This window comes from Grammomys surdaster, unplaced genomic scaffold (assembly GCF_004785775.1).
Source record: "Grammomys surdaster isolate TR1022 unplaced genomic scaffold, NIH_TR_1.0 257, whole genome shotgun sequence".
NCBI classification, from domain to species: Eukaryota; Metazoa; Chordata; class Mammalia; order Rodentia; family Muridae; genus Grammomys; species Grammomys surdaster.
In genome coordinates this window covers 2,230,078-2,254,502 of record NW_021604698.1, presented here as the reverse complement: position 1 = coordinate 2,254,502, position 24,425 = coordinate 2,230,078, and the positions used below count along the sequence as shown (strand labels likewise).

The 24,425-nt window shown below is 34.6% G+C and overlaps 1 protein-coding gene across 1 annotated transcript in view; it reads left to right on the top strand.

Moving 5' to 3' along the window:
- Positions 1–24,425, top strand: part of Cdh7 (cadherin 7) — a 121,186-nt gene that overhangs the window by 39,270 nt on the left and 57,491 nt on the right. Inside the window, exons 2-5 of the mRNA XM_028775607.1 lie at positions 1,491–1,785; positions 5,862–5,981; positions 14,517–14,684; positions 16,275–16,462. Coding sequence (XP_028631440.1) covers positions 1,491–1,785; positions 5,862–5,981; positions 14,517–14,684; positions 16,275–16,462 — 771 coding nt within the window. The remainder of the gene's footprint in view (positions 1–1,490; positions 1,786–5,861; positions 5,982–14,516; positions 14,685–16,274; positions 16,463–24,425) is intronic.

Genomic DNA, 24,425 nt, shown 5'->3' with positions numbered 1-24,425 from the left:
ACGTACTCAGTCTTTGCCTGCATACACAGTTTCTTCATTAGTTGATAAGTTTAGTAAAATAACTATGAACATTGAATGAGATACTGAGTTGATAATATTAAAAAGGTGATATCTAAGGTTTCTTTCATTCAACTATAACAATTCATACATACACATTACTCTATATATTTATTGCATATACACAATATACTAATGTGCATATCAGTAATTTCAGTATAATTTGAAATAAGTGGGTGATTAATTTTCCTCATAGATTAGTAATACACATGATTCATGAATATACCTCCCTGACACACACACATACCAAAAACAAAATAATATAACACACACATACACACACACACACACACACACTATAATGTCAGAATGCTTTTCTGTGCTATTTATTCAGAAAACAAAGCATAGATTCAGCACTTAAAAACCTGAAGCACAGTTGTAAGAAGCATCACTTGCAGAATTGTAGACAGCAGGACCTGCATCCTCCATATCATGAGGAGATTAAAATGCTGTGCCTACAACATCTTAAGTACTTTCCAAAGTTTTCTATTTTTAACAACATATTCTTTGAAAAATGCAAATATATTAGTGTAGGGCAATAAAAATTTCTTTATTTCATAAATCGGCTTTTTGTGTTATTAACAACAGTCCTAGAAGACAATAGTTCCAAGCAATGAGCATTTGGTGAATGATGGATCGGATCACATGTTTCTCAGGTTATAAACTTCAGAAAATTATGTAAACATTTCTATGTTTATTTTCCAAGGTTCCTCTGTACAAGATTATGTCCTGACATACAGCACAGCCAATTTTAGTTATGAAATACATATCAGAAAGTGGTACCCTGATGTTGACACTAGGGTTAATCATGCAAATCTATTGAATTCTTGGTATTTCAGGAAATCTTGAGTTGAATCCCATGTTCATATTGATTTAAAATCCCTACTTTCCAGAACAATAATATTTCAGCTTCAAAATGTAAAACACTGGACAATTAAGAGACTGGATTTTGATCTATGCAAATTAATCAGAGAGAGGACTGTGACTGGGGACAGGCTGGGGAGGTAGGAGATAGAGGTTCTAAGAGAGTGAAGCATGTGTGTGTGTGTGTGTGTGTGTGTGTGTGTGTGTGTGCCTGCAAATTAATTACTATCTCAGAACTAAATTCATAAATATTCTGCAGAAAAATCTCACAGCATGAAATTCAAATCAACTATATGCATGAATATGTATTTAATATATATATAATATTTAGGAATGGTGTGGAGATATGTTTAGAAATGAGACTATGTGCAGAAAAAAATAAAACCTACTTGTTCCCAGTGCTGGATTTCACACTGTGTATTCTGGCTTCTTAGGACAATCGGCACTCAGCACATCTTTCCAACAACAGTGGAATTTCTTACAGCTGTGACATGAGAATGACTTTTGCATAACTTTATATTGCTGACTCTCTTGTAAGCTAATCTCATCTCACATGAATTTTTCACCAGCTTCACTCCGATGTTGATAAAGGAGATGGTTCCATCAAATACATCTTGTCAGGCGAAGGGGCAAGTTCAATTTTCATTATTGATGAGAACACTGGTGATATCCATGCTACCAAGAGACTGGACCGGGAGGAGCAGGCCTATTATACACTCAGAGCCCAAGCTCTGGACAGACTCACCAACAAGCCAGTGGAGCCTGAATCAGAGTTTGTTATCAAGATTCAGGATATCAATGACAATGAACCCAAATTTCTAGATGGACCATACACAGCAGGAGTTCCTGAGATGTCTCCTGTGGGTAAGTATGGAGCATGCTCTTTTTTTTGCAATAAATGTTTGAAAATAGTATTGTTCTATGTGTAGGGATGGTCAGAAAGGAAGAAAACCGATAACACGCTAGCTTTCTTCTATCTTCATTTACCTATTTGGAAGGTTTGTAAAAAGCTTTACTTTTGTTGTTTTATATTTTGACGTTTTATACTGATTTTATTCTTTTTCTTTGGCACAGCTCTCATTGCTTTTAATAGATGGCTTGGGCGTTTTCCTTCTATCAATAGTTACTTTTTAAAATTTTCTATTATAATAATCTCTAACAAGTTACTTTAAAAAAAACAAAGGACCTCACTGTATATATATTGTTCCAGCTCTCCAGTCATCCTCTTTCTCTAGCTCTCAAATGCAGCTTGAACTCCATAAAACAAACAAACAAACAAACAAACACACAAACAATAAACTTTACTCTGACTACATGTAATGTACTCTGATTTCTACTTTTATTACCAAAAGGCTGCTAGCAGCTGTGTCACTCAGCACAGGGCTGCTGGCCTATTATCTGTCTGAGTATCCAAAGCCACCACCACTAATTCTTTTGTAACCTTTTCACATGTAAATCACAAACCAATTCTATGTTTTCATAGAAATTTTAATTCTATGTTTTCATAGAATTAAAGCAACAGAGAAACAGGAAAACAATAGAAAGTCTCTTTCTGTAAAGTCTGTCATCATCACTTCATTAGAGAACAAAATGTAAATTCTTGATTTATACCAAGCATTATAAAAGTTTTATAGTACTTCTTCAACAGCACTTTCCTTAGCCAGTATGTAATTCATGTGTATAAATGAAAATTTTAAAATGGGACTGTAAGATAGGACAATGTATCTATAAAAGTTATCCTTGCTAGTTTTATTATTGAAGGGTAAAGCTCATATAACACACACAGACCACAGGTTTCCCTTTGTCCCCACCTCTGACCCCACCAGACCCGCTGCTCTCCTATTCTCCTTTAGAAAAGAACAGGATACTCCGTGATAAAACCAAATTTTGGCATAACAAAATGGAACGACTAGTTATATACCAGCATATCAAGGCTGGACAAGGCAACTCAGTATGTGAAAAATGTCTCATGAGCAGTCAAAAAAGTCAGAGACACCCCCCACACTCACACTCTTAGAAGTCCAACAGTAACTCCAATCTAAAGAAACACAGCCTATATGCAGAGAGCCTGATGCAGATCCATGAAGAATTTATACCATATAGACATTTTAACCAACATGTTTTATCTTGTTTTATCCATTTAATTATTTTATTGGGGCTTTTACAAAGGGGGTGGGATTGTACAGATAAATATTGTTTATGTGTTATATTCACAGCATCACAATTTAGATCCTAATCATTTGGGGACATTTGGCTTCGGCTGTTAGATAAATGCAAACTGAAAACAGGAAAATTATTGGTATTTGTAGCCTGTAAATGTCGGTACACTGGTGTGCATGTCTGTGATATCGCAGGTGTATTCTATTCCATTATTCAAAGTGCTTCTTGCCAAAAATAGCAACAACAGCAATAATGAAGTTTGTGGGTAGGGGGTTGTTTATGAGAAGTTGGCATGTTTCCTCTTCCAATTAATCATGTTTACTAAAAGAGAATTTAGGTCTGTTTGACGTAGTGTCATACTTCTATCTAATGGGTATTTTATCATTACATATGTTAATTTGGTATATGCAAATTGGTTATTTTTTGAGGCTACATAATGTACCTACTGGATTGTTGTGAATGGGATCTATTCCAGTATCAAGAAGCATGAATATTAGGCACACATGCAAATTATTTTATTGAATTTTATTGATTTATTTCAATGAGATAAAACATTTCTTTTAATTAACACTAAGAGTATGTTTTATAAATGATAATAGACCACAGAACAATTTACTCATTGCCATAGACTATAGATAAGCTTCGAAAATTTACATTCAAAGACTAGACAAAGAAAAAGAAGATTCGTGAGTAAATTGCTTGCCATGAAATCATGAGGATCTGAGCTCAAGTCCAGGATCCATGGCAAAAACTGGCTGTGCACATTTGTAATTCGAGCTCTGGGAGGCTCAGAGAAAGATTCCTGATTTGCTGGGTGGGGCCCCGGTCAGGGCGAGACCCTGTTTCAAATATCAAACTGGATCGATTGTCAGTGACGATGCTCAGCGTTGATCTCTTTCTATCACCCATACAAGTGCCCCCACCTACCCACATGCAACCTGAAACTTTATGAGCAAGTTTATAAGCACGTATTAGCAAAAACATTTGTACCTGCATTTATTAAATCATTTAAATATGCTGATAAACTAAACATTTTTACATAATTTATCACATTTACGAATACTCAAAATGTAACTTTTAGATTCATTTATGAGTATACACTATTGACCATATTGGTTCTATGGGGTATAATAATTTGTGAAGTTTAGCAAAGAGGAAATGAAACACAAATAATATTTGTGACTATAGCTTAATCATTTCTACATTAAATGTAAGGGGGATGGAATTAGAAATGTATATTATAATATAAACAAATGGAATTTTCAAAAATTATTAGTGACAAAAGACATTAAGAAACATATGTCAAGCATATGTCAAGATGATAGTAAATTTAAAAGTCTGCATTTAGGAAATTACTGTAACCAAATAATATTCAAATAACGTATGAAATGGTAACTTTCCTATGCATCAGGCAGAAGATAAATTATATAATATATGCATAAATGCATGAAGTAATTATGTGGATTTATAGCTTACAATTTTAAGTGTAGGGGAAAAAACAGAGCTTGGGATCAATGCTCTCACTTTGGTTTTCCTGTCACTTAGTACTGATATTCTTTCTTTGACATGATATATCCTGATTACAGTTACCCTCTCAGTACTCCTTCCAGCTCCTCATTTCTGCCTCTCCCATCTGGATCCACCCATTTTCTTTTTCTTTCTTTTTTCTCTTTTAATTTGAAACATCTTCACTGGATATATTCCATGCTGCATATTAGTTTTCCAGTTTTTAAGAAGGAATATTCACCCTGCACCTGTTGTTTGCTTATAATTCCAGCATTTGGGAGGTGGAGATAGAATCAGGAGTAAAAGGCCATTAAAAAAAAAAAAAGGCCATAGCAACACAAAAAGAAAGAGAGAAGAGAGAAGAACTCAAGTGGGGTGGCTCATGCCTGCAATCACACTATTTGGGATCCAGCCTGGGCAATTTAGGGAAATCTCATCGCAGGGAAACGCCCTACCTCCTATAAAGGAATCATTTTTTTTTTCTATTGGAAAGATCCAACAAATGGTTTTGCCTGCTTTGGGGTTCCAGCCTTCCTACTGGTTTGCCTCATCAAGTCTTAATATGAAGGGAGGTGCCTAATACTGCAACTTGGTAATGCCATGCTTGGTTAAATCCCTGAGAAGCCTGTCCTTTACTGAAACTGAGGAGGGGTGAATGGAGCATGTAATATTTGCAGTGCCATTGCTTCTCAACTCTGTAGAGGTTTGGTTAAAATTTTTAAATTCGGTATTTTTAAATGAAGAAGTAAAATCAAATAAAAACAGAACACTTATCAAGGAGATAAACACTCAATATAGTGTTAAATGGACAAAATATCCACTATACAATTACAGATTTCAGTTTCTCTTTCACTGTTGATGACGCATGATATTAGATGAGCACCAGCTTGTTCTAAGCTCTCAGTCTGCCTTTTGGACACCCCTTGAGTCTTGAGACAATGCTCTGAATCAAAACTTGTCATCTGAGCACGACGGGGATGACACCTAATATTTCATCCTCATTTGGATCTTAGTTGATTTGAATCCAATATTCATCATTCATCATATTTAGGCAGTATTTTTACCTAAATATATCCATATCACCTATTTTAAGAATTTTATTTCTTTGGTTTGGTTTAAACAAGAAAATATACTAGATCGATATCTCATGTGCCTTGGTGAACATATTTTAAAGATAATAGATAAGTGTAATCTAGAATTTCTGATAGTTTGTAAGAACTTCCGTGCCCTTGTACTTGGAAATTTAACCCAAAGCCAATTTGGTTGTTACCTAGGGACTTCAGTGGTACAAGTGACAGCAACAGATGCCGATGATCCTACCTATGGCAACAGTGCTCGAGTGGTCTATAGTATTCTGCAAGGACAGCCATACTTCTCAGTGGAACCAAAAACAGGTACAAAATAACATTTACAGTTATGGAAGCTGTCATTTATATCTTGGATTATACTTAATATTTACTTTCTATTACTATAATGCTAATAGGTCCTTTTTCTTTCTGCTTTCTCAGAATGTCAAAATCACTAAAAATATCCTATTACAAAGGAATTATCACCTATTTTATTCCATTTACCAAGATTCATAAAACCACTAATAAAAATGCTGTGCAATATCACATGAGATTCCTGATTTTGTTAGAACATTTTCATAATCTGCTTGCGCACTTTAATTTTTTTTGTATTAATTTCATGAAAAGTATTGGAGATTTCATAATTTGAAACAAGCAAAACCATTTTTTTCTGCAACATAAAATGGAAGTATGTGTAAGCCAAACTTAAAGATATTAGTTCACAGGAAAATTAGACAAAATAATGAAATACTAAATCAAAAACAAAGGATTTATTCATTTTGTGTTAAATTCTTAGAATATTTACATAGCTGTCCTTGTAGTTTAGTTTTAAGCAAAAATAGAAATTGAGTGATATACTATGAAGAACTATTTTTATTACAAAATGCAGCTTTTCTCTCCTTTTCTTCTTGTAGAGAGGCTGGTTTGACTCAATATTTTAAAGTTCTCTCATTTAATATTTTATCATCAAAATGATGTCACCATAAGGATCATTTTAGTTGAATATTTTAAAGGCAATGATTCTGTTGATCATATTTGCCAAAATAGAAATATTATTTCATTCTCAAATCAAAGCAAGGGCAAATATGTTGAATGTGTTTGTGGACAACAATTGTAATGTACACGAGAAATAAATAAAATTTTATGCAGTCATTAAAATTTCAATACAATTTGTAATGCATAATTTGCCCAAGGTATATCAAACAAATGATAAAGTTTGGCAAATACCTGAAAATTTTAAAACAAAAATTATTATAATTAATCAGGCTAGTGTTGATGGTGAATAAGTGAAAGCACTTGGTTTTGCTATGAGCCATGTAAATGTAGAAAGTGTGTATGTTGAACTGAATATCAGATTGGAAAAACAAAATTCAGAAACCCATCATGCTCTTGATTTAAGTAATCTGCTTCAAAAGGCATGGACTTTTAGTCTTGCCCCAGATTGTGGAATCTTTGTTGACCTATAGAGCTGAAACTACACTAATTAGCCAATGTATATGCCATGGGGTTACATTATTCATGGTGACAAAAGAAAACTCAATTTTAGTTTCAAGACACAGTAGATTCTATTTGAAAGATGGTAAAAAACATATTTTTAATACAGTAGTCATGATCACTATTGGGATAACTCTCCCTACAGCCATTCACTCAGATATCTTTTGTGACTCTCAGTTCATTAAACTACTTATACTATTAAGATATGCCTTTTTTTAAAAAAAAAAAAGTGACATATTTTTGTGGTAAAAATGGAAATTTCTAATCCGCTGTGTCTAGAGAGCAGGAATCAAGTTTTAGTCTTACTTACAGGTGTCAGTATGTTGTTTATTTATGAGCGGAATAACATTCTTCCATTTCTTCAAATTTCAGGATTTTTTTGACGTTTTTTAGAATTCTGACAATAAAAATATGTTGATAGTATGCTAAATATAGCAAAATAGCCTCAGGCAATGACTCTTAGGTGTGCTGCGTAAAGTTTCTCACTTGATAAGAAAGTAGCTAGATTAATACCTAAAAGTTCTTGTCCCATTAATGCCCTATTTATGCAACATACATATTCCCGGAGGGCAGCCATATTTTCTACTGTACTTTCTTCTTCCAAAAAACTATACTGTGTGTAGTAGGAAAAAGATTAATATTGACAACTTGCTTAAAGATGTAATCCATGTATGAATATATTTGTTATAAAACAGAAATAGTTTAATAATATCCAGTCCAAAACAAAAGTAGGCCATTTTATGGTTGTTTTGAATTGTTATAGAATTTAGCAGAAATTTAAACCAAGTAAGCAGATAATGTCACTGAAAAATCTCAAAGTTTTGGGAGGGGCAAAACTGTCCAGAGACTGAAGGAAAGGCTATCCAGAGATCCCCCACCATGAGATCCATTCCATCTGTAGACACCAAACCCTGACACTTTTGCTGATGCCAAGATGTGCTTGAGGACAAGAGTCTGATATAGCTGTCCTTTGAGAGGCTCTGCGTGCACATAACTAAGGAAGATTCAGTTACAGGCAACTATTGGATTGAGCCCAGGGACTAGAATGGAAGAGCTGGAGGAAGGACTGAAGGACCTGAAGGGGATTGCAACCCCATAGGAAGAACAACAGTATCAATTAACTGGATCCCTCAGAGCTCCCAGGGTCTAAACCACCAACCAAAGAATATACATGGACAGGTCCATGGATCCTACTACGTATGTAGCAGAGGGCTGCCTTGTCTGTCATCAGTGGGAGGGGAAGCCTTTGGTTCTGTGGAGGATTAATGTCCCACAGAAGGGGGATGCTATAGGGGAGAATTAAAAATGGGTGGATGGTTGAGGATGCACTGTCTTAGGGGAAAAGGGGAGGGAAATGGGGTGGTAAGTTCATGGAGGGGAGACCAGGAAGGGCAATAACATTTGAAATGTGAATAAATAAAATGATTAATAAATTTTAAAAATCTCAAAGCTATGAACCCAGCTCAGGAGAAAAAGAATTAAATTCCAATGGTCATTTGCCATTTGGTAGTTGTTTGGTTTTAGTTTAAATGTGTATGAATAGTTTCTCTCCATGCATGTGTGTAAACTACACGGCCATATGATGCACTGGAAGTCAATGTGTAGTTAAGTGTTATCAATCACTCAAGTATCAGGAGTAAATTAGGAGCCATTCTTCCAGCTCCCATTGAGGAGTTCTTTCTTGAATATACTACTTAATGATCACTTATTAATCCTCCCACATATTATGTCAGGACTCATTTTAGCTAAATTTTGTGTTAATAGCTCATTATAAGACCTGAAACTTCTACACATATGCCTTTCATCATTCTCCGTTCTCTGATGTGGTTTATACAATAGTTTAGACACAAGATTTTTCTCCCATTGACCTGAACTTTCTCACATCAGGTATTTTGGCTGGCCCAGTGATCCCATGGATTTGCCTGCCTTCAAATTCTCAGTGCAAAGTACAATGTCTGGCTGTTCTGTATGGGATCCTGGAATGAAGTCTAGGGGCTGGTCCACCTTACAGGAACTAAGTGTTCAGGCAAAAGAGCCTTCAGTGCACATTTTACATTCAAGTAATCACTAACAAAATATGAAGCCCAGGTTAAAATTTAAGGAGAAACAGACTTCATGAAGAGATTATATAGCTTCTCTACATCAGCTATATAGTAATTATACAATTATATTTTATATTTAGTTTGGGATTCTTTTCCCAAGAAAAATCTCAGGTAAAAGCATAGCATTTTCATAGTAAATTCATGCTTTTGTGTAATTGCAAATATCTGCTGATGAGTGCCAATTAATCTGTCAGTGTGAAATCTGTCAGATTTGAGCTTATTGCCCCTTTGTGGAATTAATTCCTAATTACCATTCTATTACCATTTACTGTAGGAGATATTTGCTTAAAGTGACAAGCTTTAAGTGCTACGGTATTTTAGCTTCTAATTTCCTTTGAAATACAAGTTTCAAGATCCAGTCTTATCTACTTATCTGAAATAATTGAAGACTGCTTTATCAAAAAGCTATTTCGCCATGTCCCTATTTCAGAATTGTACAAATCCTGCTGGCTTGCTCTAGTTTGCACTATTTCTGAGTCTCTATGGATATATTACTGAATAATTCACAACACTTATATCTCATGTTTTCCATTATATTATCTGGTCCATTTATCTTTCCAACACAGATTACGCCTCACAGTACATATTCCTAACTATTCCTCCTTCGTTCTGTTTGTTTGACCTCAAATTTTATTTCCTTATTATCTGTTGCTCATTACAGTTGAGTTTTTTTTTTTAATTTTAAAATTCAGTTGGATTTCATCAGTTTCCATTTTTCTACTTAAAATTAGTTTCTGGGGGTTATCCTGCTTATAGAGGGGCATCTTTTAAGAAAAAGTGATATTTATAGAGTCCACCATTGCTATGCAATTTAAGTGCACATGAAGGACTGTCATCTTCTCACCTGTAATTTGGCAACTCATCGTATTGTGTAAAAATAAGCAGTTAGTGTTGTAGATGTTTCCTATTTGTGCACTGTTTCTGAACAATATGTAGCTTAACAGCCATCTGTATAAAATGAAAGATGTAGTAACTAATTATAAGTAACTAATTCTAAGATTCATAAGGTATATTGACAGAAACTGAATGTATAGCAGGTGACTATAGTCAGTTCATAGTCACATATACTATGGTTATTCATAGGTCTATATTAACATAAAACTGTTTTTGAAGTAGGTACCAAGAGAAATGACATGAAATGCAGTTCCAAACAAAAATAGAGTGTTCATAAAGAATCTGATATACTGTACATGCAGATAAAGTCATTGCTAATACCACTGGATTTCATTAAAGGACGGGGTATTCCTATTTGACAATCATTGCATCAAAAGACTTTATGACCGTCACCTCTTACATGTATTATTAACTACAGAAATAACAAGGAAGCTGATATGTTCAATTTTTAATTTTATGTTCTTGGAGTAATCAGAATGACTATATAACAGAAAAGCAGTCATAATGAATGAGAGGTGCAAAATTTGTTGTTGCCAAAGGAAATGAGCATAGCATAGGATCTTGGTACTTACTGGAACGTAGTTTTCATTAAAAGTGAGAAAATTAGTGTTTCAAAATTTATATTCAAAGGTTAATATTAATCTTCTCAGATTGTGGTTTTCAATATCATTTAGTTGTAGTGAGGCCAATGAATTGACCATTCACAACTTAAATATCTCTGACCTATGTTTGCTTTGACCATGTGTTTTTTGAAAGAAATAAAATAGAGTGTTCAGAAAGATTGCAATGTCTAAACTGTTCCATCTCTGTGATTGATTACCAAAAAAAAGATTCTTATAGTTAAATATGACCACACTGAGAAATTATAAGTAATAGTAACTGAATAAGCCATCATAATTGGTGACACATTAGAAAATCATGAGAATGTTTTCCCTTAGACTACAGAAGAGACACTTGTTGAATAAAAGTAAATATATATTCATGCCTTCTCTTCTGTGTGTGTCTATTAGGATAATTTCTAAAAGTGAGTTATAAATAAATCAAGGTTTCTTTTATCAAGTAGAGAGTTCAGATTTTATGCATTAGTTTTAAATTAAGACATGAAAAACTGAAAACAAAGCAAAATATTTTCCTGAAGTGCTAATGATAGATTTATTTTTCAGTAAACATGACTTAATAATTATTGATTACTGAATATTTTTAATTTCATAATATTATCATAGGATATAGGGATCCAATTTTATTAGACTAACAGTTTATATACCATTATATCATAGGTTACTTTTTTTCCCTTCTGGTCTTAGTTTTGTTTATTTGCATAGTGATGTCATTGTATAAAGGAAGTAATATTGTAAAGGAAGAGTTACATGTTGTTGAAAGTGAAGTAAGGCAAAAAATATGGTTAATGACATTGGTTTGATAATTGGTAATGATTTTTAAGGCCATAAAATTTTTATTATTCATTGGAAAGGAGCTATAGACCAAATGTATGACTTTTGTTAGCATAGAAAGTAGTTGGTTTTATGACGGCAACTTCACATAAAAGACAGATGGCCGTTAGAAAATTGAAGCTGATTCTGTCTTCGAATGTGTAACAGTATTAGAGCCCAGCTTGTATGTTATACTTTGTCATAAATAAAAGTTAAAAGCTTCTTAGAACTGTGTGAGGTACCAAGTAAGGACTTACTGTGTACCTGTGTGTAGGTAAATACATAATTATTGACCAAATGAAAATATAATGTCTAAGGATATTTTTACAAATGTTAGTTTGGTAACTTCAAGCTAACAAAATTTAAATAACTAGAAATGAAGTATTGCTAGGTATGAGTATCTAAAGTCACGTGATGCCTGTTATTTCATCCCTGTGTAGAAGCTCAGGAATTTGGAAATCGCCTCTGCCACCTGCTCTCAGTTAGTTCTAAGCTTTGTGATTATTTTAGCATTGGGAAAGTGCGTTAATAAGATCTTTTTTAATAAGGCAATTAGAGGTGTGAAAAGTAAGCGGGTAACTTTGATACCCTGATCCTATCGTAATGATGTTGTAATTGCTTCAAAAAATAAAGCACTAAGTAAACCTTGAAAGTCTAAGGCATCAGAATTACTTTCAGTTATAGTGTGTGTGTGTGTGTGTGTTATGCATTTTCACATGTGTATGAGCCCACATGTATGTGAATCTGTATAAACTTGTATTCAGAGACACACGGAAGCCTGAGGTTCACAGTGGCTTCTTCCACAAACTCTACTTTTTTACTGAGGAAGGTCTATTAGTGACCTTGGAACATGCCAGCCATTTCTACTGTTGTAGCTTGTCAACTTGCCCCAACATTCCTGGCCTCTGTCTCAGAGAGCTAGGATTAATGATGGCTGCCACACCTGCTGGACTTCACTGTAGATTCTATTAATCTAAACTGGTCTTCACTCTTGAAAAATAAAACATTTATTCACCAAACAACTGCATCTACATCTCCCATTTCTTTTTCTTTTTTGATCATGTGAAATATCATGGACTTGTTTTTATCACAGTATTTGATAAAGGCGATAACAGATAAACATTAATATTGGAAGAAAATAATGAGAGATGAACAGAAATAAAACATTGAATCTATGAATAGAATTTTCTGTAAAACAATTCATTTTTTCATGCAAATGAAAATGTTGAGACAAATTCTCAAGGTTACCAGTTTGTAATTAAGAGGTTACACAAAACTTATTTATAAATAAAAGCAAGAACAAAAGATGTTAGCATATAAGTTTTAGAATTCATAAAATAAAAAAGTTTCTTTGGATATATTCATACTGAGTGAGGCCCATGATTTGCTTTGCTATAGATCGTGAGATACAGAAAAACATGAAATATTCATAAAATCGTTGCAGTTTGTAAAGGGTCCTTTGTATCAGATCCTTCCCACATAATGCTGTTGAGCAAACAGTATTGTTTTCACTTTATTTCAAAAGTCAATAATCAGTGTACAGGCAGCAGAAAAGGCGCAGAGGAGTTAATTTGTGATGCTCTTCACAATGTGCATGGAAAAAGTGTCTGACGTTAAGAAATAAAATTTGGCTATGTAGGTAGGTGCTATTCAAACATGTAAACATAGAAGTGCTGCAGATGTGATTGATATACATACGGGTGCGTTTGTAAGTGTGATTATGTTTGACAGACAGAATTATATATAACATAAATATCACTATATAAATTATAAGTGCCATTCAACCTGCAGTCTTAATGCATGAAAATAAATTATTACATGTATTTGGAGTGGGAGAAACAAAAGGACAAATTGATTATCATATGATTTTTTTAAAGTTCTCATTATTAGAAAAAAAGACATACATTTTATTTTTAAATTGCTATTCATTTCCCTATCTTTCTTTGAAATTTTTAGTTGTTTTTGCCCCCGTATGGGCTTTTTACTACATGGCATTTTGAAAACAAAACTAAGACAGAATTTATACTGAGAAGTAGAAAAGACTCTTGGATGTTGTTGTTGATGATGATGATCTTGATAACGATGGTTTCTGAGACAGAGTGTTCTGGGATGCTCTGCAGCTCACTGTCATTAAGGATTAGGTGTGCTGAGCAACTGATCACCTGTTCTCTACCTCAAACATGCTGAGATTATAAGTTTCTTTCACCTGGCCATGTGGTTTTGATTTTTAGAGACCAAGTTTCACTGTACAGCCAAGCAGCCCTGGAAATCACTATTGTCTAAGAATAGTCAAGGTGGGAGGCTAAACTGTCCAGTCAGTTTCTCTACATGTTTGAGGTGGAGAGGCTAAAAATAGAGAACAGAAGTGAGAAGCGATAGGTTCACATATGGAAGGAATGTTCACATCTTTCCTACAAGTCATGAGGATTTTCTAAGAATTCTAAGTGTGACATCATTTTTATATGTGTGGTTTCCCCCAGTTATCACTATGGCAACTGCCAGCTACTCAAATACTTGAAGGTGAATTATTTAGCGTGCAGGTGAGGTTATTATGAAGTTAGAGGTTCTTTCCTCTAACAGTTATATTAGATACAGCCAGGTAAGTCATCAGAAGTAGAAATTCAGATCTACAACTATCAGCCAAGTCATATAGGTACGAGTCAAAGAAGAAAAAAAAAACCTAAAATCAAAATTTTCAAAGCAATACTAAGAGCACATTTTATAATTTTCTTTGCATTTTAGTTTGATGTGCAAGTATAAATATGCATTCTTTGAACAATGTGCAAGTATATATTTGAACTATGCACCCCTTTTGTCTTTAAACTAATATAATAAAGCAATTTAAATAAAACCTGAAGAGGGACATACTACATTATCGATGTCTGTTGCTACTATAATGTAATGGGTCGTTGTGTGCTTTACTGAGATTTAAAATCTTACAGGAGTCATCAAGACTGCCCTTCCAAACATGGATAGAGAGGCTAAAGACCAGTATTTGCTTGTCATTCAGGCAAAGGATATGGTTGGGCAAAATGGTGGACTGTCTGGAACCACCTCAGTTACTGTGACCCTAACTGATGTCAATGATAACCCACCTCGATTTCCTCGAAGTAAGTTATTCAATGCAATGACTTATATAAAAGGAGACGTTTATGACAATTGTTTTCAAATGCTTTTAAACAACTAATTCTTTTGACTTTCTCCCAAATTTGCATTTCATCAAGTGTCTAATTTAATCACACACGATGGAATAGTAAGGCTCATATAGAGATGCTGTCACAGCTTCGTACTTCTCTCTAAATACAATAAAATTTATCTTGAATTTATAGTTTAAATGGTGAATATGATTTCTTTGTAATTCTGTATTTATACTTATCAAACATTTATTTTTTTACTTGTGTTTAAAATTGTAATAATTTATTTTAAAATATCTTTTGTTATAATTATTAATATTCTCATTCCAAAAATTGGAAGATTCATCTCATAATCATATGCTCATTTTATGCTTTTGACCAGGTCATATATAATGTGCATTACTTTTATAATTGTATCATATCTCTCTTATAAATAATAAAGGTCTAGAAATAATGAAATCCAAAACATCAGAAATCCACACTCTCAGATGAGCTTTTGCACAAAGTATCTTTTGACAGATCTAGAAATAAAGACAAATACAAATTTGTTTCCTGTTTACAAAATTGTTTTGTCCAACATTTTTGTGTTTGTAGCATGTGGAATTTCTTAAGAATGTTAAAAAAATGTTTTCTTCCCTTCCTTTCTTCCTTCCTTCCTCCCTCCCTCCCTCCCTCCCTCCCTCCCTCCCTCCCTCCCTCTCTCTCTCTCTCTCTCTCTCTCTCTCTCTCTCTCTCTCTCTCTCCCCACCAACATAAAAATAACAGGAAAAGGAAATAACAATCATCAGTGATTAATATCTCTCAATATCAAAGGAGTGAAATCCCCAGTAAAAAGACAGGGGCTAACAGGATAGATGCATAACCAGAATCCATCATTCTGGTATATATAAGAAACACATTGCAGCAACAAAAATAGCACTACCTCAGAATCAATGGGTGTGAAACAAAAATTTCCTAGCAAATGTACTCAAGAAACAAGCTGGAGTAGCCATTCTAATATTGATTGAAAATAGACTTTGAACACAAAGTAATCAAAACAGATGAGGAAGGATACTTCATATTCATCAAAGGGAAAAAAAATCAAGGAGAGACCTCAATTCTGAACATAAAAAAAGAAATACCAAGTAAACTACAGTGTCAACTTATTAGCAATAATAGGTATGCATTTGAATCATTGGACCAGGAGTTATTTTACTGTTCAGTACACAATCATGGTGATTATGGTATCTAATAATAACATACTTAGTACTTCAATTATTAGTTTAGCTTCATTTCTAAAAGAAACATATTTCTTACATATAGATATACACCAATGGAGACTCTAACCTGCCTTTGGGCAATTTGTTACTGACATTTGTTACTGTTGAATCATCAACCTCAAAGTTCTTGAGACTTCATGAAACTTGTAATTTGTTTTAGCTTGTCTTAGCTTTTCTTTAATGAGGAAACAATATATATATATATATATATATATTTAAATTTATATTTATATTATATTATAAAAAATAATTTCTAGCAGAAGGAAGTTAGAAGGTTTTGTTCATTCTGTATTCTGAAACTTTACAGGATCTTACCAGTATAATGTTCCAGAATCTTTGCCTGTGGCATCAGTTGTGGCCAGAATTAAAGCTGCAGATGCAGATATCGGAGTCAATGCAGAAATGGAATACAAAATAGTGGATGGTGATGGGCTTGGGATTTTCAAGATATCTGCTGACAAAGACACACAGGAAGGAATCATTACAATACAAAAGGTAGTGTTTTGTTTGCTATTTTTACTCTGTATTTACAATGCCACAAACTATCATGCTACCAGGATGACTTTCATGGAAGAATGGGCCAGACACACTGAATGTCATACAGAACTATTTCTATTTTAATTTTTTATATGATATGCTATGTATTTATATTTAGGTCTCAACATCTTGTGTAAATTTGAATGACATTTTCAATAGTACTTGTCAATTCTATTCTCTGAGCAAAGACTATGGTTATCTATAGTGCTATGCCAATCAGATCACTGTTAAATTGTGATATTTAAATAGTTACAAAGAGAGATAATTGCTACTTTCTTGAGTATTCCACTAATAGGTATTAAATTTTACCCAAAATCTTTTTTTATTTGAGACCAATACAATTATACACCATATATGAAAACAAGATACATATAATTAGGAAAAACAAAGTGAGGAAGCCTTGTTGCATTATCATCTACTCTTTTTAAAAATATGTAACAGTTATGATTGGAGGAATTTATAATATCAAAACAGCATGGCAAGCTTTGAAATCTATTTTAGTCTAATTTTTACATAAAATATAGATGAAATAGCAGTATAATAGGAAAAAACATTTCTTTGTTTTGACATACTCAAATTTGATCCCACCCATCTGTACATAATGTAGATAATATTAGCTTTACTCTCTTTTTAAGTTGTATATTATGTTTGGCAAAATGTAGTAAAGAAGAAATTAACAGAATTAGTTGCAAAATAATAAAATAACATAATATTAAATACTTGAAATATTAAAAATGTTGAGACTCACTGCTTTCCCCAAATTGGCATGTTTATTTGGCTTAAAAATCAGGTACATAACTCTGTAATTAACAGCCAATGATAATTAAAAAACCAATAATGACAGTTATAGTTTAATTATTTTTACTAAGACATATGTTTGATTTCAGGCCAATGGGCAAAATATTTCTACTCTGTATTTCCAGTTGACAGATGCTATTTTAGCTCATACTGCAATGATCTTTGTCTAGAAGTTTGAATAAGTAGGATAGACCAACTCTTTGCAAGATGACTTCTTTTGCTGTCTAAAACAAAAGGAATAAAATAATGTATACTTCTGAAATATTTCCAAAATATTATAAAATCAATATGGCCATATTCAAGAATTTGAAAACATACTGAAGATTTTTTTAATTGATCATATTAATATATATTACAGACCTTAATAGACATGCTGTAGATAATTGAAATTATAACTGTCATGAGATATTAACTCAGTAATAGAAAATTAAAAATTCATCTTTAATTTTTATTTATTTCAACTTACACTTTTTATTGGATATTTTATATATTTACATTTTAAATGTTATCTCTTTTCCAGGTTTCCCCTCCACAATTCTCCTATCTCATCCCCCTCCCCTGCTTCTATGAGGATGCTCCCTCACTCACCCGCAAACTCCTGCCTCACCTCCCTAGCATTCTACACTGAGGCATAGAACCTCTACAATACCGAGGGCCTCCCCTCCCACTGATGCCAGATAAGCCCATCCTCTGATACATAAGCAGATGGAGCCATGGATCCATCCATGTGCACTCTTTTGTTAGTGGTTTATTCCCTGGGAGCCCTCAGGGGTCTGGTTGGTTGATATTGTAGTTCTTCTTATGGAGCTGCAAACTCCTTTAATTTTTTCAGTCCTTCCTCTAACTCCTCTATTGGAGTCCCTTTGCTCAGTCCAATAGTTGGCTGCAAGTATCCTCATTTGTATGTGTCAGGCTCTGGAAGAGTCTCTAAGGAAACAGCTATATTAGGCTCCTGTCAGCAAATACTTCTTGGCATCAGAAATAATGTCAAGGTTTGGTGTCTGCATATGTTGTGTGTGAGTGTCCACATGTGAGTGGGACCATTTGTGGGAGCAGGTGTGTCTTCCATGTGATATGTATGGTAACTTTCAAAATTAGGTTTCTTTTTTATTGGATATTTTATTTATTTATGTTTCAGATGTCATTCCTGCTCCCCATTTCCCCTCCCCAGAAACCTCCTATAACATTCCCCTTCCTCCTTTTTGCTTTTATACCATTTTAATTACATGTACGTATTAAGGTCAGTTCTAGGCTGACGAACTAGCAATACAACAGATGCAAATAGCCAAGGAACAAGCAAGACAATAAACACAAATAGTCAAAGACAAAGCAAGGTAATAAATAAAGTTCGGTGAATACGCCAGTGATCACTGTTTCTAAGGGTTTATCATGATGATCAAAATATCTGAGCCTACTTCCTTGTCTTAGCCAAAAGTCATTTTCATGACTGAAGCCTACTTCCTTGTTCTAGTCTAAGATTTAGATTCCTGCCTGAAATAACTTCTTTGTTCTAGCCTAATGACAGATTCCTGCCTGGAGCCTACTTCGTTGTCCTTGTCAATATCAGATTCTTGCCAAGCAGCAACAAAGGCTCTCCACCTATCCCACTTTTTCATTTCATAAATAAGACGGAGCCTGTCTTAGGTCATTCTGACAAGAATGCTTTCCTTAACCACCATGAAATATACATTAACAAAAATCAATGCATTTCTGTCTTAGGTTGGTAAGGCTCTGTGCAGAATCTTACCCATCCTTGGCTTGCCAGCCTGTTAAATTAATAACTCTGTCAGGGGGTCCATTTTCATGCCCATCGTGTTAAAGCAAAATTAATTTTCTTTTGCCACTATGTGGACTCAGATTCTAGTCCTCAGGTTTGGCAAGAGGATCCTAAAGCCTCTGAATAAAACTGCTGGCCTCAATTCTCAATTTATACATTTTAAAATAATTTCTGTATATTTCAAAAATATTAAAAGGTGAACCATAACAAGAATCTTCTCACATTATAGCAATGTCACTTAAATGAACTTAAAAAAAGAAACACAGTTTAACAAAGACATGAGTAGACAATTCAACATGTAAATTTCCATTATAGGTGGCTGTTGATATCTGTTAGTAATAATTTAAAGTTACTTAGTCATATTTCGTTTGTGAATGTTTGCTCAATATTATTAAGGCATTTTTTATTCCAGAAAAATATGAGAAAATCATTAACTATCTCAAAATGGAAGAAAGGTAAATCTTTCAAGAAGATAACTTCAAATAAATAACAAGATGCTGCTTTATCTTATTAAGCAGTTTCGAAATCCTTAAAGAAAAAAAAACATAAAAAGCATATAAAGGAGATTTTCCATCCCCTTTATAATGTTATAACTTTCACATTTATGGAAAATAAAATATTATGAAATATTGAAATATATTTTCATAATATAAAATATTATGAAATAATGTATACTATTCATTTTGAGTGTAGTACGCAATGTTTGTAATATATAAACGCACTTTATAGTCAACTCTGTTGCTTAGAGAAGGCACCCATATAAATACCGAAATACTTTCCCAAAAAGTTGCTTTCCATTGCGCTGAGTCCCCGTTTGGAAATCTCAGTGTAGACTTACCCCATTGAAATGTCTGTCTGTCTGTTGCTCTTTTCCCCTGGAGAACTGGATACGTAGGGTGAGTACTCACAGTGACACAAAATGAATGCCTTGCTGGCTGCCTTAATATTTTCTCTGACAAACATTATTTTATTACTTTTAAATTTAACCACATTGAAGTTTGCAAGACAAAGTCATAAAGCATCTGAATCCTTTATAAGATTTTAATTTTAATAGCTTCTACTCCCTTCCCTCTAGAGTTCTTTCCTTCTGGAAACCCTAAGCAAACATATCTCTTTATTTCTGTTTTTCCTAAACCTGATTAAAATGGCCTATTAAGCTCTGTTTACAGCATTTTATGGCATTTCTTGCTCTGATAACTTAACTCTTCATCTCCAAATTAGTGACAGGACCCTGTTGTACCAGTTATTGTCCTTCTTATTGATAGAAAGCAACAAAAATAAATGAAGAGTGTAGGCTACTTTCATTTTTGTTTGTGTTTATACCAATGCATCAGTGAACCAAGGTCCTTGTTACAGCTCCCAAAACATTTCCAGAGATAATACAAACCTATGGAATTATCATAGAAGTGAATGGCTAGCTAATTCCTTGGATTCTTGTAAGAAATCTCATGGCATTGTCTGTAAAATCTGAAAAGGCTGTTTCTTGCCCACATTCTGAATATAACCAAGGGATTCTAAAATAAACATGTTCACTCCCCTTTATTGTTTCAAGACTTCTTACAAATATTCGCACGATAAACAGTAAAACACTATGGGCAGTTCCCATAAACAGCCTTTCCAGTTCCTTCCAGATTTAGGAAAACACAACCAATATGCTGCAAGATTTCAGATAAAGACATAAATTTGTATCTTCTGCTCATTACAAACTTAAAAATATTATCTCACATTGTAGTACCAGAGTTCTAGGGTCCATTTAGTTATTACAGTTAATTATAAGTCTTATTTGGAGTGCATTCCTGATCATTTGAATGCCTGTTTCTCTGAATCATAGTATAATTTAACTTCACTTCATGTCTTTGCCATAAACTATATAAGATTACATAGGAAACATTTTTCCAGTTTGAACATGTTTATCAATATTTTAAATATTTATGTATTCCATAGTTAACATGAAATTAACTTAGGAACAAGAAATAGGAAAGACTAGCTTTAGTTATGCAATTATTGCATGAAAGTTTACAGAAGATGCTTAATGGATCTACAGCACAACATCTATAAGATTCAGTGTTTGTTTAAGTCCTATGATATTTACATGATTTAATCCCAACTTCTTGCCTTATGAATAGTATGATTGCAGACTAAAAAATATTGTAAAAAAACCTTTGATGATAACATAATTATGTTTGACAGAGCAATGCATATTCTAATCTGAGGCCATTAATAAATAGGTCTGTGATACTGTTTATAACAAGTGTGATAGAGATTTAGATAGAATTCACAGCGTGTAAACATTAAGATTATCCTATTTGAGTAAAAACTGAGTTTCACTCCACCTAGAGTACATTTCTATACTTTAATGTACAGCTTAGGTCCTTCCGTCTTTTATATTTTTTCTTCGAGGTACAACAATTTTTTCTTCATTGTACTTCAACTTTCAATATGAAACCTCAGCTGGAATTAAATATGAAAGTTTTAGTTTATAAAACGTTTTATAGTTGGATTATAGTAGAGTGGAAAAATGTGCGTTTTCAAATTCCATTTCCTTTGAAAGATAAGTAGTTCCAGTCTGTGCTCAATAAATGGCTTGTTTATGATTCACATTGTCACATTGTCCAGAAAATATACTCAAGCTACATTAGCATGATTATCCTGTGCAATCTACACAATCTTGTTATATTTATACTTAAAAGGGGGGCTGAAGAAATTCCAAACTGTAGAAGATGTTTGTAGAAGTTTGAGTTATTATGCCTTCCTCGCTCTGCTGAGAGGAATCATGAGATAGAGCTCCCCTCCCCTCCCCCCCCCCCCCCTCCCTCCCTCTCTCTCTCTCTCTCTCTCTCTCTCTCTCTGTGTTTGTGTGTCTGTGTGTGTGTGTGTATGTGTGTGTGTGTAGGGTTGTTGTTCTGTCACTGGGCATGGGCCTTGGGAAGGTAGAACTGGGAGGAGGAGTTTGACTACACTTATCCCATGCCACCTACTGGGCAGGTGCTGGGCTCTAGGGAAGCACCAAGACATCATCCAGGATTAGGAAAGCACAGTCTTAAGTGTGGAGTTCTCAGTATCTTGGACATCCAGGTGCTTTGGGAGTCATCAAAGAGCAGGGAACAGAGTTGGGGCCCGAGGGCTGGGGACAGCATCTATCTCAGGGTTGGGGAAAAAGGGGAGTTCTGGCTTGTCTTGGCCTGGAATTGTTCTTAGTTTGCCAGTGACAAGCTTGGTGGTGGTTGTGGCCAGGAATACAGAAAAGGCGTCTATGGAAAATTAGGCTTCTGCTTTGTAGGTGAAGACCTTGATGAAAAGAGACAATCCATGGTTCCAAACAGTTTACTCTCATGGCAGAAAATGGATGTATAAAACTATACCCCACTTCTCAGAGTGGACAAGAGATTAAATACCTTTTGTAGGGAAGAATGTCTGGGAAGGGAAGCTTATTGGCTAAGCTCTATGGACCTCTAGGTACTCATTAGCATGGCAAACTCTGCTTTGGACCCACAGTATGACCACAGGTCATATCTCTTTTCTGTGAGACGCATGACACATGTTCTAAGTCAGGAGTCTGGTAGGGAGCTGAGAGTCACCTAAGTTTCAGGTGTGAGCCTATCAAGTCTCCAGGGTTCAACCTCTTCTACTTTACCAAAGTTCCTGGCATGGCTTTATGTTCCTCAACTCCTTCTTTTTCTTCATCATGTGACTGTGTTATTTGTAATGAAAAATTTGGGGTAAGATGGAGTTATCAAAATGAAACACAACACGGGCAGGATAGTTAGCACAGCATAAGCCAGAGGGGTAATGAGGGGTGGGTGCTAGAAGACAAGAGATTATTGAACCAATTAATTGTTTGGTCTATTGTACAGTTTGTGAGGGTATTAATATAGGGTTTAAACATTGGATTATTTCATATAGACATCATGTTTTCATTACTACCATGTACATTTCCCCAAGTGTGGTAGCCATTTGACTTTGACAAGAGAGCTCATCTGTAGCTGGAAAGTCCTAAGTCTGTCCTTTGTGGGTCTCAGATATCAACTGTGGATTTCACTGTGTTTGTCTCAAGACAGCTGTAACAGATTGCTTGGGAGCACATCCTAGAAAAGCAAGGGTGTTCGAGGAATTTAGTCGGGGATAGACAGTAACAATTTGTCTGTAAAAGGAAGATGGTTAATTAGGATTAAATATGGTTATCAGTATAGTTGATTTGACCTGTGAGAGGAGATTAAATGACTTTTGAACATTAAAAGAAATTTTAAACTGAAAACATTTTAGAACAATTTTAGCTTAAAAGTTGAGAAAAATAAATATGTAAATAAAGAAGCATGAAAATTTGGCATTAAAAAGCATGAACATTATTTTAGGTGTTCTGGTAAGGGAGAACAAGCATTTAAAAGACATAGCCTGGAAACATTTGGGTTAAGGGTTTCAGGTGTGTTTATCTTTTGAATTCTCAGCAGCAAGATCTCATCCATTGTCTTTGTCTGGCATATCTAGGTGCAGGGGTAGAGGGGCCTGTACTACTTCTCCATGGCTGTGCTCTAACAGACAGGTCCCTTGTTTTCCATGTTTGTTTGTTTTTTTCTTGGCTGGTATATCGTAAAATTAGAGCATAAGAAGCATAGAGGCTTGGTAGCATAGTATCAGTAGGAGCATAGGAAGTTGGAGGCAGTACCAGTAGTTGAGCTCCATCTGTGTGTCTAGCTACAACTGGGGCAAGCAAGAGGGTGGGTGGGTGTCTGCTTTTTGGCCCTCAGGAGACCACAGTCTGGGCTTGGGCTGACAGGTGAGAAAAGAAAGAAAGTTTAGGGCATATGTTGCCATCTGAAGCACAGCTCTGTTGGCTGTGTAGTAGCTTTCTCTGTGGGGCTATGAGAGGCACAGAGAGTGAGGGCTAGTGGTCACAGTAGCAGAGCAAATTAAGTCCAAACAAAGATTTGAAGAAGGTAGTTAAGAATCAAAGGGGAGGAGAGAGTTGGCCGGGAATACTTGGAAGGGGAGAGGGGAGGAAGGAGGAGGAAGAAGAGAGGAAAAGAAGAAGAAGAAAAGAAGAAGGAGAAGAAGAAGAAGAAGAGGAGGAGAAGGAGGAGAAGAAGAGGAGGAGGAGGAGGAGGAGGAGGAGGAGGAAGAGGAGGAGGAGGTGGAGAAAAGGCCTCAATCTTTTGAACTAAGGCAGGGTTTACTGATGGTCCTTAAGTAATCTGGAGTTCTTATGTGCATCTGTGTGGCTTTTCAGCTGGGAATATGCTTCATGTGGGTTTGCCTTATGTTGTGTGCCAGTTGTAAGTTTGTTTACATCCTAAAAGTCAAGTCTCTCTCTCTCTCTCTCTCTCTCTCTCTCTCTCTCTCTCTCTCTCT